This window comes from Triplophysa dalaica, chromosome 5, assembly GCF_015846415.1.
Source record: "Triplophysa dalaica isolate WHDGS20190420 chromosome 5, ASM1584641v1, whole genome shotgun sequence".
Lineage (NCBI taxonomy): Eukaryota > Metazoa > Chordata > Actinopteri > Cypriniformes > Nemacheilidae > Triplophysa > Triplophysa dalaica.
Genome location: NC_079546.1, coordinates 2,470,138 through 2,490,545, shown reverse-complemented (window position 1 = coordinate 2,490,545; position 20,408 = coordinate 2,470,138). Strand labels below are relative to the sequence as shown.

Genomic DNA, 20,408 nt, shown 5'->3' with positions numbered 1-20,408 from the left:
GTTGACAAGCCTTCCGGTGCTGTCGTCAACACAGTTAAGTGATTCTGCGCTGGAATTCAATAAAGCAATAAGCAAAATTAGAAGCTGAGGTTGTAGCTGGGTCATAGACGCCTCTTTCTGACCGTCTCAATTTCTTCAGTTTCGCATTGACTAGTTTAATGTCTGCGACTAATAAGACGACCGCTTTGATCTTGGTGCCGTTTTGGTGATTTTTTGTGTCGGTATTTCAATATCGGTCAGTTTACTTTGTCATTCAAACAACTGCTGTTTACTGTGAGACTTAGTTCTGAATTTGGGTTATGACCAATCAGTTTCCTCGCTGCAATCGGACCACACCCACACGGAAGTCTGTGACTAATCTGATGTTTGGTTTCTAAGAACTCCATTCTGAAAAAAACTTGAGTTGAGTTTTGTACAAAGACAGTCATTTAATTCATTTTGGTCTGGATGGAGAGTGCTACGCTATTATGACATATGACACGTATGACACATACACATTTTAAACCACACGAGTGTGATATAATCTCCATTCTGGTGCTTCCTCATGACATATCCAAATGTGTGTGTTTTTTCCTGATCTTCTACTGTTTGGAGATATCAGGATGTGATCTCACTCACCAGAAATCCAGCCTATGTAACTCTTCCCTCTTGACTGAAGCCAGGTTTTGCTTTTATACTGGACAACCCGCCCTTTTACTTTCTCGCTCTTTCACATCCTCTTATCTCAAGCAGAAGAGACTGTTCATCAACACTTCAGATGGCATCAGCACCATCCCTGAACCTCAAAAAGAGATGCAAAACATTTGAGTTTGTCGTCATTCCAAATTTGTAGTCACATTATTTGAAAACATGGAATAAACTAAACAATGCATGAAACATCAGCTCTATGGTGTTAATAAACAGGAGGACTTATTTCACATTTCAAAAAAGTCTCAGTTGTCTCAGTTCTCTCAGTTGTCAGATCTGCAATGAGATTAAACATGCTGTTATGACAATGTTATTGTTTATATTCTCTGTACTTCTTTGCACATGACAGGAGATGCTTAGATTAATGCCACATTTTCACATATTTTCACAGAATTATTTCAAAATGTAATATCTATAATAATAATTTGGTGTTTTATGTCCGTACTAAGTTTTATGCTTCAACCAACTGATGATGCTAAAAAACCAAGAAATGATTATAGTGGAATTCATATCTGAGACAAGCAAGACAAGCCCCTCTCTCTCTCTCTCTCTCTCTCTCTTCTGTGTCTGTCTCACTCTATCTCTCTTTGGTCTGATGGCAGGTGTGCAGAACTGGTATGCAGTGGGAATCTTTGGATCACTGTAATTTCATGCTTTTACACAATTCCCATGCATTCCTGAACCTCTTTGCCACTTCGACGTGGGTTGACATTCATAAGACACACATTCAAATCTCTCAAAGGTTTTAGTCCCGAGAAGAAGTGGGTCATGAAAACGTTTATGCTTTTGTACAGTCTGTTCGGTAATTTGCCATGTACTGCGGAACATACATGATGATGTATATTGAGACATGGAGACCGCGTTTTCAGTAGTATCACATGCTGTTTTGTTGTGTCTGTTTCACAGCACTTTCAAGAAAAGTTACTTTCTGCGATATGTTCTTTCAAAACATAGGTTTGTGTTTTGGCATCCGACTCCGTGCTACTGAATAAGCTCTTATTTGAGTTTACGGATTTTTTGTTTGAATGAAATTCCATGATGTGGTATTTTAGTCAGGACTTAATGCACGCCCAAAGCGGTGAATTGCTCACTTATTCAGTTCCTGACAAGAGGAATATTTCACTAATGTATAAACTGAACACATGTGCATCTGAGCTAGAAAGATGTTTTTGAGACACGTGTTGTTTCGATTTCTGTTTTTCTGTGGTTCTGACACAAAAGCATACTGCATCTTTGCGCCGAATTCAGTCAATGCCAATAAAATCTTCTCTAGTTTAAACCCAGTGATTAAATTGTCATGAACGAAATGTGACAGGTAACAAATGAGCTCCTGTGTTATCTGTGGATCTATTCAGACAGGTTCTGCCCTATTTACTACACATATTTCATGCAACACAAAAGATACATTTTCACCTATTCATGAGAATAACGACCCATTGTTTAGAGTATTACTCTGTTGATTGTTTCACAAGACTTTCACCTTATTCATCTGTCACAGACTGTTATGTCTCAATTATTCATGAAGATTTGTGTTGCCGTTCATAATTGTTCTTTCACCGTTTAGCGCTGTAACACATGGTCAGTTTGTTACCAGTTAATTCACACTAACCTCACTAACATCTGTTGTCTAGAGATAGACAGGTGTTATGTGTTGTGGGCACCCAGAAGACAAAGTCTTTTATTATGTAAAGAAAGACATTTCAGATGAAGGACAGAGGTGGATAAACTTGAACCAACAGTGTATGCTTTCCAGAACAGGTTTTCACATGAAGTTTTTAGACTCTAATATCTATATTTAAGCTATTCTCTTGAGGTCGTATTGGCTAGCTATTCATATTTCATGTAACCTAGCAAACCCAACCAGTAACTTCCCTTTTGTCCAAGACTCTTAACTTCACTTTCGAGCCCTATTGCATTTGATTTTAAACATTAATTTTGACAAATTATTGTGAAAGTTTATAATTTACAAACAGACTACAGTTGTTCTACGTAGGCCTATACAGATAAATAAATGCATCAATAAAAGCTCACCAAGACTGCAGCAAAATAATTTGACTGGACATGTGCATCTCCACGTGAGAGGAAATAAAAAAACAGCATGTCATGCATGTTTAAGTTTATAAACATATTTATAAGGCCCTTCAGGGACATTGTGCACATTGATGCATGGTGCACCGCCAACTGTGGGATGTGGTTTTTTAAAGGGCTTAGCTAAAATGCAATGCGTTTGCCCTGACGAGGCAGTAAAGCGAGAATGTGAGCCTTTTTGCAACGTGAATTGAGAATGAGGAGGAGACTCTGACATTTCCTTTTGGGTGGTCAAGCAGTCAGAAGAGTGAAGCGCTTCATCTGTCCGGGCTTTAGATAGAAAGTCTCATGGCTGGGATTACAGCCTCCGTGATGTAAAAAGCGAAAGCGTTAACATTGCATGTCAAGACAAAGCCGACACATCACATTGATGCCCAGGGCAAAACTATCGTCATCATTATCTTTCACTTTGCACATTCACAGCTTCATGCATCTGTCACTTTGATCGGTTCATTTTAGACGTAAGAAGGGGGAACACCGCAACATGGAGCTTTTTTGCTTGGAAAACGAGACGTACATGAGAGCCAAGAAAGATCCGAACATCTTCTCCGATGAAAGAGTCCTGCAAAGTCTCCTAACACTGGAGGACAGATATGTCCCACAGAGACCCTATTTTAAAAGCGTTCAAAACGACATTCAACCTTTCATGAGGCGAATTGTCGCGACGTGGATGCTGGAGGTTTGTTTTTAATCATTTTTTATAAAGTCGCCTTCTGTGCGCTTAGGTATAAAGTTATACAAATGATGTTGTTGCATTCGTGTTCTGACGATGGCTTCTCATTTAGCTATAATGCATGTTCTGTAGCCTATGTAAGGTTATATGTGTCAATGTGCAAAGTTTACTTAACTTGTCAGGAATAGTTTAATGATGAAGAAAGCAGGAAATGCAATGAAATGCTAAACCTCGACACTGAGTAGCGCACTATCCGTGTTGATTTGAAAGAAAACGCTTTTGTATTTTTCTCAATGACATTGCTCGTTTGAAAGACGAGGGTCTGTGCTTCATTTACATGTGCAATATGAGGAGTTTTGTTCGTTTGTGTAATTTTGGCGATTTTTTCAAACACACGCAACACTTGAGGAGCTTCTTAGTGCAAACGTGCAGCCATGTTGTGTCCTCGATTTCAAGTTTTTAAAGTTCATCAAAAGTCACAATAATTGTCGGGTGTAGCAAAAGTCTAGCAGGCAATGCGTAGCCAATAAAATATACACTCATTGCTTCCTAAAAGTTAGTTGATGTTTCTTTTAATGTGACGAATCAGCAAAGCATTATTGTGCGGGCGTCACAGGGTTTCATGCAGCGCACCCTGTTTGACACGAATGAAGATGGAAAGTTCCTTCAAGTTACTAAGAGGCTACTGTTAGAACATTAAACATAGCCCACAGAAGATTTTAAACATTAGAATGTAAATGTATATGAAAAACAGACACAGAAAAAAATCTAGAGACCATAATTATTTTTAGTTTTTCGGAATTTACTATTTAGGTATGTTTTTAAGTCTTTTTTGTTTCATTCTGTGAAAGAGTAAGAATTTTCTCCATGATGTTCTTTTATATATACATTAAATTGGTCAAAATAACAAAAAAGATGCAATGTTTGCTGAGTAGCCTATGAAAACAAGTTCATTTTCATGTTTGAACAGCACATTGGTTTTACATGTATTTTCGAATTAATTTAAACCTGAATATATGACGGAATAAGCTTGATTTAGCTGAAAACTTCATGCGTCTTCACACTCTCCGTCTTTCACATTGCTGTTAGGTGACTTTGTGAGGTTAGTTTCTGTAGAAATTCAACTCACTGGACTGAAATGGCCACATTACATGCATAAATGCTGATTAACGGTGAAACTACAGTGGTCTCTTCATTTTTTCCCCAGCTAAAGTGCTACGGTGGCTTTTAAAAACAAAAACATTTATCTGTAAAGACCATATGAATGAAAACATAATGAAAACTTTGATTCATGCCCTTTTAGGTGTGTGAGGAGGAGAAGTGTGAAGAGGACGTCTTTCCCTTGGCTATGAACTACCTGGACAGATATTTAGCCGCGGTTCCAACGAGAAAATGTTACCTGCAGCTGTTAGGAGCCGTGTGTCTTTTACTTGCATCGAAATTAAAAACTTGCCAGCCGCTGTCGCCCAAGAAGCTCTGCATATACACAGACAACTCCATCACGTGTCAACAACTGCTGGTAAGAAAGGATGACTTTAAACTATAGAGTCTTAATACCTATATAACTATTACCTTCTAACCTACTTATAACTATTCTATGACTGTGGATATTTAGATGCATTAAGGATACTTAAAGGGATGCTTCACCCAAAAATGAAATTTCTGTCATCATTTACTCACCTTTGAGTTGTTTCAAATCCGTATACATTTCTTTGTTCTGATGAACACAGAGAAAGATATTTGTAAGAATGCCTATAACCAGACATATTAGGAGAAAAGTGTCAAAAGTGCCCCAGAACTGCTGTCCTACATTCTTTAAAATGTCTTTTGTGTTCAACAAAACAAAATCATTTTATTTCCTACTATGGGAGTCGAGATCTGTTTAGTTTTAAGTATTCTTCCAAATATCATTCTGTTCATCAGAACAAAGAAATGTATACAGATTTGGAAAAACTCGAAGGAGAGCAAATGAAAACAGAATTGTCATTTTTGGGTGAAATATCCCTTAAATGAAATTTTGGTATGATTTCTCACCATTTAGCCTTTAGAGTTAAAGTGTGTTTGAAAGAGATGGAGAAGGGACAGAAAGACAGTCTAGACTTGGACCAGACTAAAGACTTTTATAAAGACTTTTATATTATTAATTACACACTCTAAGACATCTAAGGTAGAGATACAACTCTTTGAAAGTCTTGACCTTAGTTCTGATTTAGTGTCATTTTGTCAGAACTGTCCCTTCAGGTGTAGTTACCGTAAAGCTCTTCATCCACCTACACACTGCTGAGCTTCTGTCTTTGGCTTGTTTTTTTCACTTGTGTCTGTGTTCTTGCGAGTTTCTCAGAAAGCAGCTTACAGCAGGCAAAAACAAAGTGAACCGGGCACGTGCGAGGAAGGAAGTTGAGTCAGTGCAGGGAATGCAGAATCTGGTTGGTGGAGATCAAAGACAAGGGAGGGGCTTAGCATGATAGCCTGATTCCATTATACAGCAATGATGTCACGTGGTCAACATTTAAAGATACATATTGCTTAATTTGGTAACGCCAGATTGATTAAAAATGTACCTTATTTGTTCTTCATTCAAGTGTAAGACTTGTTGATCTAGTGGTACAGTTTTTTAGTGTATAAGAGAGTATATGTATAATAGATAGATTAAAAAGCAGTTTTAAGAATTGACAAGTGATCAATATTTACCTGCATGTATAGTACATAGTAGGATGTGTGAATGCGTGATTTTACTACAGTGCTAACAGATTTATTTCCAAAACATAAACAATTTTGAATAATATTTTTGTTGCACAACACATAGAACTTGTTACAGAACTGATCAATTTTAAACTCCATTTTTTGGAGGATTTATTGACAGAAATGCAATATCACATACATAACTATTCCTTCAGAGGTGTATAAAGACCTTATTTAATAAACCGTTATGTTATTCTTACCTTAGAATGAGCTATTTATATCTACATGCAGCACAGGTCCCCTTACATGGAGTTCACTATGTTGTTTCTATGGTAGCCCTAAATGGACAAACATTGTTTCATAAATACGTTATGTGCTTCGGTAAAGAAGTGAAAACTTGACAACATCTAAGTTCTGTGTCAGCCTTCGAAAGGGAGAGGAGAGGGTTGGGGTGAGCCATTGGTTGCAATTCGCAACCTCACCACTAGATATCACTAAATGTACCTTTAATTAAACCTTCTCTATGTAAATAAAATAAATACAATTAAATAAGTTAACAAATAACACCTACTAAGAAATCAAAGTAACCATTTAGAATCCTTTGTAGTTGTTATTCTTTTTTTCATATTTTTCCCCCTCTCTCGCTCTCTCTCTCTCTCTCTCTCTCCATTTCTCTCTGCTGGAGTGGGAATTGGTGGTGCTGAGTAAATTGAAGTGGAACATGGCTGCAGTCACCCCTCTCGACTTCATCGAACACATCCTGCACAAACTGCCCATTCCTGAAGACAGACTGACGGTCATCCGTAAACACGCGCAGACCTTCATCGCCCTCTGTGCGACAGGTGGGAGTGGATTGCACACATGAGTGACAGTACGAGGCATGTTTGAATGATCGGTTTCCTCCCTGATATATCTATATATTTTATATGTATCTACATAAGTTCTTGACTTGCATCCTCTGCATGTGAGAAAGCAAACACACAACAGCAAAAATTAGATCATGATCTTCCATCACAAAATAGCAATGGGTTTCCTCTCAGACCGAGGGACTGTTCTCAGGCTTTCGAGACAGAAGGGAGTAGTTCCTGGAAGCTCAAAGCCCTCTGAGATATGAAGGGCGGAAGGCAGATGGGGAGAAGAGAAAGCTCTTCCCTCTTTCCATTCACAGCTGCAGGAGGATTTAAGGAAGGCAGCGATGTTAAAACAGCTCTCCTGACTGAAACCAGAGAGCGCGTGTGAAAGTCAGGTTGAGGTGTGTGTGGAATTCAAAACAGATGTTAGAGACCTCCTTTGTGGGTCAGATTTGACGTTTTTTCACAGGTGAGTAATGTTCCAGGGAATGTGTGATCGGGTCACAGATGTTTTGGAATGTGTTTGTGTGTTCCTCAGATCACAGCTTTACCATGTACCCTCCGTCCACGATCGCCACAGGAAGTGTGGGGGCAGCAGTATGTGGTCTTCAGCTTCAGGAGAAGGAACACAACATGTGGGGTTACAGTCTGATGGAGATGTTGGCTAAAATCACCAACACTGAGGTGGTAAGTGTCAGCGGTCTCGCATACCCCAACAAACTTATTCAGGACATTGCGAACTTGGAAGAGTGGCAGAAATTCCATGTGCAGGATATTCACACATAACTGGTTGGTAATGGAGAGTGATGTGTCATTGTGTGTGTGTGTGTTCACGCCACGACGGCGGTGTGTTTTCAGAACTGCATTCTTGTGGCGAGACACAGGCTTCTCAAGCACATCTGTGGATTAAAGCTCACTACTGCACATACACATATTGCCTAAGGCTGTTTTGAAAGTCTCGCTCTTAAACTTTTTCGATTTAGACCCAGAGAGCGAACGCCCCATTTAAAGTCTTAACACACCAGCTTGCACACACCCAACCACACTTGTAACGCTACACACATTCTTTGTCTTTTGTCAATGTGATGTGTTCACTCTTACATCTCATGTTCTGGAAAATACCCCCATATGTCTATGTTAGCAACCATTTCATCCTGGGACTGTGGTTGTTGGGATAACAAGATTTGTTGTCGTCTCAATGAGATAACTGCCTGTCCAGTTTTAGTGATCTAGAGACCGTGGAGAGTTTAAAGGGATAATTCACTCACTCACAAATAAAAATTCTGTCTTTATTCATTCACCCTCATGTCATTTAAAACCTGTATATCTATATATATTGTTCAAACAATGGTAGTCAATAAGGGCCAATGTTGCTCGGTTACCAACATTCTTCAAAATATCTTCTTCTGTGTTCTGCATGAGAAAGAAAGTCAAACAGGTTTGGAATGACATGATGAGTAAATGATGGAAGGCAAAAACTGAAACCAACCAATTACTGCATGTATTGTTTTTACGCGCCTATTAGGGTCATTAATTAGAAATCTCAAATACCACAATAATAAACTGGTGTAAAAAAACCAACAGCAGTGTTGGTCCACCGCTGTACAGAAGAATATATAGTTGTTGGTTTACTTGATGCTAAGCATGTCATACAAAGTGATTTCATCCATTTTAATCCAGTGTTATCCTCTCTCTCTCATTCAGGACTATCTGAAGTCATGTCAAGAGCAGATCGAGCAGCTGCTGGTCAATAGCCTTAAAGAGAGTCAACATCCACAAAAACAAGAGGGTGGAGCCACCAGCAAAACGCCAGACTCTCAGAACCTGTCCTGCACCCCCATAGATGTGCGTGATGTCAACTTATGATGTCCGTTTCTGTCTACCACAACTCCTCAACCTACAGATAACATTTATTTTGTCCTTTGTGTATTCAGGATTTTATCGTAGGCCACGTAAAGCTTGATGTTTATAAAGGAGCTGCTGCAGTCGCCTCAATTCCGCAGGGGATGCTGTTAAACATACTTGAATTTCAATTAAACGGCCATGAAATATAACTAAATAACCCATTATATTATATATTAAGTATACATTTGTATTGGCTATACTATATAATATAATCTCCTAATATGAATATTATACAAAAATAATAATAATTTTGGCATACATAATATTTTATTTCAAGTGGCGGTTTATTTTCTATACTGGGAAATATGGGGTGCACTTAGATGCTAGTTTAAAGCTATAAAGGACAAAGGTTGTATATTCCTATCACACTGTATGAACATTAAAACATTTCAAAGCAGCAAATGATCGCAAATGAAATAATAACTCATAGTAAATAACATGCTCAAATACTAATGAATGTTATTATAAACATACTGCATATTATTATTTAACAAATTGATCATTTTCAGTTCCCGCATGTCCATTCCAGTTTCACAAGCACAGGAAAATGTCAGATGGATAAAGTATGTAGTGACGGAAATAAAGATTGATGTGAGATAGAGAAGCGGTGCATTGAAAAGAGTGGATAGAAAGATTGTGTACGTGTTAGAAAGTTTAGTTTGAGAAGTGTGTGATTAACAAGTTTCTGAGAGGTTAGTTTATATTGATTTAAACAGACTGTGCTGAAGAAAAGTGGGGTTTGCTCATGTTTTGACATTATAACACGTGCAACAGAGATATGCTGGAGGGATTTCTGGCAGTTTAATAGTTTGGGAGTTTTGAAAATCTTTAGTAAAAACACGACACAGATGCACTTTCAGAACATGCCTCCCGACGGTTTACCGCGACATTCAAGAGGAGGACAAATTATTTCTTGGGGTTTTATTATTATTTTTATTTCTTAATAAGTTATTCTTGTTTGGGGCTGGTTTCCCATATTAGGTTTACTTGTGGGTTATAGTGATACATTTAGTCCAAAAACTGATCTGACTGTCAGCTATTACAGAAATGATGAAAGTTGACATTAAAGATTAGTTGTTTTCTGTAGTTGTGTTGAATTCATAGATAGACATTATCAAATTTATATCACTTTATTTTGTCATTACTTTATTTTCCTTTGTTAGGATGAACATCATCAACTTGAATATTTTTCATATTTTAAATAATATTTTAAAAACATATGCCAATTTTCTTTCTGTCTTTATAATTTGATTCTTGCACTTTTTTGTAAATGGATTGTTGGAAATTGAACTCTGTAAATTCTTTAGAGACTCCAAGAAAGTTTTATTAACTGAACATTTAAATGTTTTGTTGTGACACACTCGTGCCATTCAAACACAAATATGCAAATTAACTTCAGGTTTGTGCACAAAGTTTCAATATTTAACTGTTCATTTTTATGTTAACATGTTCATGTATTTTCACACATTTAGCTTTTCAATTATTGAGTTTGTGTGCTATCATAGCTTTACATTCATTTTATTTTATTTCGTTCTTTTCTTTCTGTGTAAACATTTTTTTTTACTTGTGTTCCAGTGCTGCTAAAAGAAAAATGGACAAAAAAAGAGCTATTGTGTACCTTGTTGCTGCTATATCCTTAATTGTTAAATGTGTTTCATGGTAGATGTTTTCATATTTTTTGTTTTGCTTTTTTTCCTGGTGAGGTGAGTCTAACAGAACTTCATGGTTACATGCAGATAGTCTTATCTCTAGCTGTTGCCTGACTTCTTTTACTATTATATTGGTGTTATGAAACGCCTTTATTGTCTTCAAGCACGTACTTGCCCCCATCACAATACCTCACAATACTTCAGGTGTAGAATAGAAAGATTAATTTGAGACCCTACTGGTTTGTTCTTTTGTTGCTTTGTCAAAATTAAATGACCAAATGAAAAAATAAACAGTTTTATCTGATGTTTAATGTAAGACTGGGACATTATTTACTGTAGAAACAAAACGTTATTTCAGATTATGTTGAAACAGCACCATGTTCACTGTGTCTAAAGTTTATACTCTGTATCTAAAAGACCCAAATAAATTTTCGTTGGCAAAATTGTATTTCCACCGTTTAAATATAAGTAAAGATGTCCTCATTTTGGCCTATTAAATTAAATAAAATTTGTTTAAATAAAACAGTTTTCTCTCTTTTTTTTATTAAAACGTGAAATTTATAAAAATATCTTTCAACATTCTTTTAAAAACATACAGTATTAGAATAAATAGATTTAATTTAAAATTCTAATTAAATGCTCTATTTATTCAACACCTTATAAATAACATACTGTAAATGAGTAGTGCCAGAGCCCTCTTGTGGTGGTTTGTGCGTGTTACGCCGATTGTATTCGGCTAACAAAAATAACCCAATATTGCCATCTAGTGGCCGTTTATGTCAATTACACTACATACTTTCACTACACTTAAACGCAAACGTAGGCAGAGGTTAGAGGAATGGACGCTTTAGTCAGGTACAATATCAATAATTTGCTTTTCACAATCTATTTAGTTATTATTCAGACCGCTGCAGAACAAAATACGACATAGTTATTTGCTTAGTTTCACTGATGGGTTTTTATTGGACATTATACATCCAATGAGACAACGTAAATATAAAATTGCTCTTGTAATGAAAATTCGACTCAGTTACAAACTAAAATACTGATTACAGAAGTATAATCCCCCCAAAAAAGAATTTCATATACACCTCTAAAAATAATAAAAAAGAATGGCGCAGGCGCCCTCTTGTGGTGATTTGTGCGTGTTGCGCCGCTGTGTTCGTCTAACACTTAGAGCCATCTAGTGGCCATTCATGTTAATTACACTACATAAAACCATAATAGAAGGGTAGAATCACAAAACGTAAACGTAGGCAGGGTTTAGAGGTATGTACGCTTTTATCAGGTACAATACTAATAATTTGCTTTTCACAATAAATCAGTACTGTATTCAGTTATTATTCGGATCGCTGCGGAAAAAAATACGACATTGTTATTTGCTACGTTTAACTGATGGGACAAATATATCCAATGAGACAAAGTAAAGATAAAAATGCGCTTTGGATGAAAATTCGAGTTACAAACTGCAAAACTGAGAAAAGAAGTACAAATTTCCTCCAACAAAAGTAATTCAGTAACACTTACCACCTCAGATATTGTGGATTACAGTCGCGGTGTTGTAGTTTGCACAGTTCGGCACAGGAGGGCGCCAGAATTACATTTACAAAGACTATATATATTATCAAGCCGCCGCAGAAGTATTTCAATAAATTGGGAAAAGTGCAATGCTCAATACGGCCGATCAGCGAAGTCCCGCCTATCATTAAAAAAGAGCCATTCGTTCGTAGCTAAAGACTGACTGAATCCGCAATGGCTCATTTTGACGTGATCATGTGACGTAATTTTTCTTCTGTTCATTTTAAATGGCGTTTGGAACCTACGTTTAAGTTGCATATCCGCCACCTACTGTACTGGAGCGAATTAACTAGCTGCCCGGAGGCGTTGCAAATATGGCCGCCGAGTGCGGAGACTTTGCTTAAAGGGGCTTTGCCATTTACTGACGTACTTTTTGCCGCTGGACGTGCGTACGCGTGAACCAGGAAGACACCGTTATACATTAAACCGCTGCTACTGGTTTCTGTAATGCTTACGTTTGCGTTAACAATCGTACGACAGTAAGTGAGTGCAATATTGTTTGCTTCTATGCAAAATGAGTTTTAAGTTTGAAATGTTATTTGATGGCGAAAAGTAATGTTAAATAAATCCAAAATGTTTGACCTAAATAAGCTTCAAAGTGACTTGTGTGATCTGTTTCTCAGTGGCGAAACGCAATACAACAGAGATAAGTTGCTCCAAGGTAAGTAAAAACAAGATGTCAGCTGATCCCGTTGCATACGCGTGGATGAAAGCTTTGACATAATTGCGTGTGTGCAGGTCACGGCATTGACACACCACTGTCAGATACAGGACATCAGCAGGCGGCTGCTGCTGGCTTATACCTCAAAGATCTACATTTCACTAATGTCTTCGCCAGTAACCTGCAGAGAGCCATTCAGGTGTGTGAACATCATGTTAATCTCAAAAACGTTGTTTAGAGACGTATGCTTAAACCTATTGACGTCACACCTACAAATATATTCATTTTTGGGTAAGCTATTTATTGAAATCTCTCGTTTGTCCTGTCAAGACGGCTGAAATCATTTTAACGCACAACCTTCATTCTTCTAAAATTGAGATGGTGTTGGATCCGTTACTGAGAGAGAGGGTGAGGGTCTGCCTAACTATGAGCTCACTAAATTGTCAAGGATTTATTGAGGTCCCTCTTTGATAGTGTGTGTGATGCACTGTGCAGGGTTTTGGAGTTGCAGAAGGACGACCAAAAGAAGATCTGAAGAACATGGCTAATGCTGCAGGTCTGGCCTGCCGGGACTACACCCCACCTGGAGGCGAGACGCTGGATCAGGTAGGTCTTACATCTTCAAAGCAAAACGTTCGGGAGTATGATGCCATGAAATCAAGAGACACTTTTTATTACCTTGATAATATTTGGGTCAATGACAAATAAGATTTTCAAGAAGAAAAAAAAATATTTTAAGCAAAACAGTTTGAAAATGTATTTTTATGTCCAAAAAAATGTATTGTGTTGATTTATATTGGTTTTACAGCATTTTAGGGAGCATTAATTCATTATTAAACAAGATTTCTGATTTTACCACCCAGAAAATGTCAGGTGGTGCGACCATATATTAATTTAAAATAATATACATTTAATGTATTTAGGACTGAGTATTTTTCCCCTCATATATAAGAAATTTAACATAAAATCATGCCAAAATATTTTATTAAGAATTTTATTGAGAAAATTAACATTTATTTCTCAGTTTTGTTCTCTGTTTGTATGTTCGGACGGTCGCACCACCTGACATTTTTGGTCTTTCAAACACCAAAACTCAAAAAATCTATTGAAATTCAATAAAATGAAAAGGGTTTCTTATAAAGGACATATTGTAGATCCATTTGATATATGACATGTATTTATTCAAATTCTTTTTAGGAAAATAATGAATTTGGACACAAAAAATACATGTCACGTCATTGACCCATTTATCATTCTTTAACTTCTGTCTTTCGGGGATTTTTGTATATCCAGGTAAAGATGCGATTTAAGAAGTTCCTCAAATCGTTCTATCAGCGCATGTTAGATGAACATGCTCCACCCAACCAATGTTCTGCGTCTTGTCCTGGGTCATCAGAACCCGAGCGGCCTGTGATTGCTGGACTGGCTAATGACGGCGTCCACGGCGTGCCTGTCCACGCTCTGATCGTCAGTCACGGCGCCTTTATCCGCATCTCTGTGCGCCACCTAGTGGATGAACTGCAGTGCTGTGTACCCCCAGGCCTGAAGATGAACCAGGTGTTCTCCCCGTGCCCAAACACCGGCATCAGCAGGTTTATCTTCATCCTCCGCAGAGCAGAGAGCGGCCCACGAGCCACACACATCCACTGTGTCTTTATCAACAGAAAAGATCACCTCGATGATGCCAAATAACACTGAATTTGATTTGTAACTATCCAAAGTAACTACCTGGTGAACCTGGTTTATCGGTATTGCCCCCAGCTTTAACGTGGCCAGTGTATATTTCTCCTTACATACTGAAGTACTTCTTGTGAAGAAAGCACATTTGTCTTGGTGTGATTTATTTAAATGCAGTGTGTTGATGATGTTTGTACTAATCTGTATGGCACAAAATTATTTTATTCGTTCTGTCACATTACTGAAAGTGTCTGTAGTCTGCATGGCACACAATTATTGTATCGATTATGTCACATGACTGAAAGTGTCTGTAGTCTGCATGACACAAAATTATTTTATCGATTCTGTCAAATGACTGAAAGTGTCTGTAGTCTGCATGGCACACAATTATTTTATTCATTCTGTCACATGACTGAATGTGTCTGGTTGATGCACACTAAGCTTACCGATGCATTTTTTTTAGGTTGTTTTGCCTTTTCAACACTATAGTATTCACATATATGTATATTGATGTATATGTAATAAAATACTTATTGAATTTTAAACGACTAAAACGTTTATTTTACCATTATAAATTTTTTATAAGGTCAATGCTCTTGTTTCGGTGCAGTTTCAGATTGTAAGGTTTATATTTCAAATAGATAAAATGTGAAATAGCTACCGGAGAACAAAATCTTAGTCATATTCTTCTTAGAAATAGTGTTTGTTGAGCTCTGGAAATGTTAAGGGTGATTCACATGAATGATTTTGTTGTTTAAGGCTGGCTGTCATGTAGAATCTCACCCACCAGATGTAGCTGTGCTACTGGCCCCTAGAGGAATACAGGGGCCAACCTAGTGACACGTGTTTGCTGCCGCCCACTCTCACAGGAAACTATCACCATCTATGGTCCCTCATTTTCTCCCTGCCGGACGGCCGTGGAAACGTGGTGATCTTCTAAAGGTTGTCATTTTCCTGCCGGTAAGTAGGCGGCAGTTTGGCTGGGTTGGTCACGCAGGGGACCTGGATGGATGGCTAAACGTTCTAACGTGCCGCAATCCAAGCAGACGATTGACTTCAGTCTGTGACCGCGCATTCTTTAACTCCTACAGGAGCTCCTAAAATATCTGGCCAGAAAAATCACATTCACATTTTCTCGCACACACACTCACGTGCCAATGAGCTGCAAGCATCCTTCGGTGCATTGCAGAAGCATCTGGTCATGTTTGTTTATGTTTAACTGTGACCGATGGACGTCTGTGGCGTTACAGCTGTTATAATTGTTTCTATTGAACAGTAAAAAGCCACAGCGGTTTAATTTAGTTCCTTGCAAATTTCCATTATATTTAGTTTACTTGTACAGACACCAAAACAAAGTCACATGCTCACAATATTTTGTTCTGCTCTAGTCCTATTGCTCTTAAAAAAACTCGGAGCTGGCCTAGTTTGTTGGCTGGTTTCAACTGGTTTATTCTGGTTTAATGGGTCGTCTAGTCTGGCCAGACCAGTTTCCCAAACTGACCAGATGAGAAACCACTACAGAAAATCTGTATCTTTAAAACACAGACAAACACTTCAGGTAGTCAGAGTAACCCTCCGGGAGGTTCTACAGGTAAGGCCTTTCCGGGTCTTTTCAGCTGAGAAGTTGTAATTGCATTCTTACACTTAATCTTGTGATCTGTGTGTAAACCCAGTCCATTATCACCTCCGACACGATGAAGCTCAAGTTAATAGTTCTTAATACCTGTTATTTATGCTCCAGACAGCCGTACAGTCTAAAGCGTGCTCGGGCCGGGGATCCGAGAGTCTCGAGGGACACACTTTGATGACACAGCAAAGCTCTCATGGGCCTCGTAAGATAAACGATCGATTCAAGGCGGTTAGAAGATTCATTAATCACACGCAGAACTAATGTAGCGTCAAGAAACCACATCATCCCTCTGCTAATGATAGCAGAATTAAATTTGTATAGCTATTTGTTTTGAAATATTGATTTTGGATCTCATTGGATTAACAAATGAACTATAGAAGATATTTTTTTTTCCAAAAGCTGTGTTTATAAATAAGACATGTTGAAGGGGGCTGACATGTCCTGCTTGGGCGCATGATGGCCGAGATGGAGTATTTTTAGAGACTTTGGAAGCGAGAGTGCTAATGCCAATCTCCTCAACGTTTCCAGCACATAATTACAGGTGTTTCATTTGTGGGTACTGATTGCACTTCCTGTACTCTCTATAAAAGGAGCAGAGGGCGGGACCGGGACATTCGGACGTCCGCTTCCCTCTCAGAAATGGCCTGAGGTCAGTTTTCCTCCGAGCTTAACCACACGGGATCGTGCCACAGACCTTGGTGTGGGTAGCGAAAGCTCTGGGGTGCGTTATGTTCCGGAGTTTATTTTCCTTGACTTCTGTACATAAACAGTTGCTTTCGAAGACTTTGTTTATGCAGAACACGCACTGTTGATAAGAAAGAGAGTAATAACTCTGAATATAGATGAGGGTATGTGACTTCCGTGATGCATATCTTAATGTATTGCAGGAACAATTTAAGTGGTTCCTCTGAGAGCTGTGAGCCAATGAGCTGGATATTGTGTTTGTTGTGAAGTTGTGAAGTTGTGAAGTGCAAATTAAATGAAATAAGCGGAGTCCATTTGGTTATTTTCCAAACTGAACACCAAAGCCCCCATAGAAAACTAAACTTGGGTTCGCAACTAATATGAAAGCTAGTTTTAACAAATCTGGATGTTAACCTGGATTGATGCCGGTCTGTATATAACTCCTGATCATTTATGCATTTACATTTATGCCTTTTTAACTCAAGAGAAACATTTTACCAGCATCCCTGCCTGAGAGTCCATTTTACAACCTTTACACCACTAATGCAATACTCAAATCTGAGCCTGAGTTACAGGAACATTATGAGGTTCATACAAAGTTATAAATAAACTGTAGAAACTGAGGCTTTTTTGATAAAGCAATATATTATAATACTAGATTTTGGCTCACAATTTGTGCTTGGATCTTAAAGCATTGTGTGCATCAGTCATTAGTGATTCTACGTCATAATGGTTTTGTATCAGTTGTATCAATCATGTGTAAACTAAAATGGCAGTATCAGGATTTTCACGGCACTCTCAGACTTATAGATCTTACACATACTGGATTCAGCACTGCAGAGTGAATTTTATAATGAGATTTTATCCATCGAACGTTTAAGTTTCCATCCTACCTCATGAATTTAATTACCTAAAGTTCCCATTCTCTCTTTTTCCCAGCAGGGAACAAAACTATATAAATGTGTTGTTTTAGTGACGCAGAACACTCCAAAAAAACCCTGTTTGTTAGTTGTTTAAGGAATGATAAATTAAGACTTGTTTATTTATAAAGTTCTTGAAAGGACAACTTTTTGTTCCAACTTTGTATCTTCTTTGGGTGTGATGTGTGCACATATCCTGCAAAACGAGTGACAACGTCCCAATGCTGCAATGCAGTAAATGAATAACCATTGCACAGGATACATTTCCACCAGAAGAGGGCGATGTTCGTAATAGAAATCCTGACATTGACTAAATAGATTGAGCTTTTAAAGTGAGGTCTGAATGACATAAAATATCATTTCTGTTTTCATATGTAGTTTTGGTGGAAAAGTCTGTGTCAGATTTTGAACACAAAAAGATTTATACAATTTTAACTAATGCAACAGTTGCTGTAATACAAAAGTCTGTCATTCCATCTAAAGTCATTAAAATAACTTCCTGTGCTATTTTAACACACGGAGATAGGTTGTGTGATGTTCCTGTAGAGTTTCATTTCTTAAGATGAACATCATGTTGACTTCCTGCCCGCTTTAATGATGATTAATGAATGGATTCTGTCTCAGTAATGATACATTTAATATGTAAATGATTGTTGCTGCAGTGCTTATTGGCACAGAGACAAAGTCTGTGTCGGAGATGAGTCACTCGCCCTGCACACTCTCTGTGTGTGTGATCCTTCATCAGGCAGATCGTTCTGATACATTCACGGGACTGCATGCCCACCAAAGCACCCGAACACTTGTCTTCTGATCCAGCTGATTCTGTCATTTCAGCAATGAGAGAGGTGGATAGGCCCACCTTACACCCGCCCCCATCAGCACCGATAACACCGTTCTCGCCTGTAGGGAGTGAGAATGTGTAAAGTGGCGCACGGGTGTCTAACAAAATGCCTGTCATTCCAGGGCTGGGCAGAGGGAGATGGTGTTGGTGTAGAGTTCGGGAGAATGTTGGGTGACTGTTGGGCTTGTGGATTGTTGAGTCAGCAGAAATCCTAGTCTGACATCACTCTGCTTTTCTTTCATCGTCAGACCAAAATACTCCATATCCAAAATGTCCTCTGGCTAAATTGGACTAATAGTTGGTGTAAATAGTTACTCGTCCATTCGTATGCAAACAAGTCTTTTAGAATAGCTCCATACTTTAAATCTAAAATCGCACAGCGATAGAATAGTTGGTTACACAAGGCTGGTTTTGTTAACATTAGTAGCCAACATAAACTAACATTTAAAAACATATTTTTAGTGCATTAAATATTATTACTTCATATTCTTAATATTTCTTAATATTACCAATTCAATATTCTATGTTCATTGTGCAAAAACTACTGTTAACCAAAACATTTGATTTACAAATGTTTTTAAACAATAAAAACAACATGCTAATAATTGTTAACAAATAAGTATATCATGTTTGTTAACACCATAAGAAATAGTAAAAGTTTTGTAAAACCATATGATTTATAGACTAAACAAACTATAGTGACAATTTTGAAATTTTTCTACTTATCATTGGCGATTCATAAGATTTATAAACTGAATATTATAAAAAGTGATCTGAATGATTATTTCACAAATTGTGTTGATCTGTTTCATGAGTAAATGATGAGAGAATTTTCTTGTACTTGTTGTGGTTTGATAAAGTTTATATAACTTACTGTATCTACAGCAATTTCTTAAAAAGAATATCTCATCAGTTCTTAGTGGTTAAGGCATTCCTCAAACTAGTACAGACCACACAGAGGGCAATACTTATAGCTTAATGTCACTCGGAGTACAGTATAGCGAGTGGTGAGGGATGGGACCTTGTCTTAAATGACTGTGCACTTTTTGTGTCACAGTTAAAAACACAGAATCAGATTGTTCTCACACAGATAAATAAAAGAACAAAAACTCAGGAAAATAGGCACAATTCTGATCCTATACTCAACAAAAAAGTGACCTTGATTTTTTTGCATGCCCCAAATTTTTGCCTGAGTCATTGTGCTGTGAGGATCAGTGGTGTGCACCGAGTTCCTGCTCCCCTCAGGGGTCAAACGCTCTGTCCTACAGAAACATCCTCCTCTTTGGGTTTCTGACAGCTCATGAACACACAGTTCTTTTAGTGCTGTACTTGCAACTTGGCCTGGCACTCAAGAAACCTGCCCCAGCGCAATACTTTACATTTACTGTTCATTCATATTATCTTTCTAAAAATTAAACGATTACAGATAAACTCATACATTCACATTCAAACAAAATGTTTTTTATAAAAATCTTTTTATTATTATCAATTTGGTAGTTCACTTAAAAAGCTGCACAACATGTTAAAATCATTTCTATAAGATGAGAAATTTGTATTAAATGATTCAAGGTGTGCATTGGCCCGGCTTTCGAACTTAGTACAATTTAACCCAGAGACAAGTAACCCATTAACTCACTCTCATGTCATTTCAAACCTGTATGACTTTCTTCTGTAAAGCACAAAGAGATATTTTGAAGACTGTTTCTGACCAAACATCATTGAGTTCCATTGACTTCCATTGTATAAACACGAATCCATTTCTCAAAATATCTTCTTTTCTGTTTCACAGAAGAAAGAGTCATAAACAGATTTTGAAGGACATGAGAGTATAAATAACTTAACTTCTCTTTTTGAGTGAACTATCCCTTTAACATTAAGGATA

General features: G+C 37.6%; 2 protein-coding genes across 3 annotated transcripts; both read left to right on the top strand.

The window, feature by feature from the left end:
* The first annotated feature begins 2,881 nt into the window (after nt 1-2,881).
* Nucleotides 2,882-10,839, top strand: ccnd2b (cyclin D2, b). The gene is made up of 5 exons (XM_056748618.1): nt 2,882-3,454; nt 4,752-4,967; nt 6,816-6,972; nt 7,520-7,668; nt 8,686-10,839. The coding sequence occupies exons 1-5, from the start codon at nt 3,260-3,262 to the stop codon at nt 8,845-8,847; spliced, it is 879 nt and encodes a 292-aa protein (XP_056604596.1). The 5' UTR covers nt 2,882-3,259; the 3' UTR covers nt 8,848-10,839.
* Nucleotides 10,840-12,397: 1,558 nt separating this feature from the next.
* On the top strand, nt 12,398-14,996 carry tigarb (TP53 induced glycolysis regulatory phosphatase b). 2 transcript variants are annotated; one of them, XM_056748619.1, is made up of 6 exons: nt 12,400-12,592; nt 12,737-12,774; nt 12,852-12,973; nt 13,105-13,182; nt 13,270-13,380; nt 14,068-14,996. In XM_056748619.1, exons 1-6 carry the CDS (start codon nt 12,561-12,563, stop codon nt 14,464-14,466), a joined length of 780 nt encoding a protein of 259 aa, XP_056604597.1. In that variant the 5' UTR covers nt 12,400-12,560; the 3' UTR covers nt 14,467-14,996. The 2 variants fall into 2 exon arrangements, with proteins under 2 accessions (XP_056604598.1, XP_056604597.1); XM_056748620.1 differs by lacking the exon at nt 13,105-13,182 and having other exon boundaries at nt 12,398-12,592.
* The last annotated feature ends 5,412 nt before the right edge of the window (nt 14,997-20,408 follow it).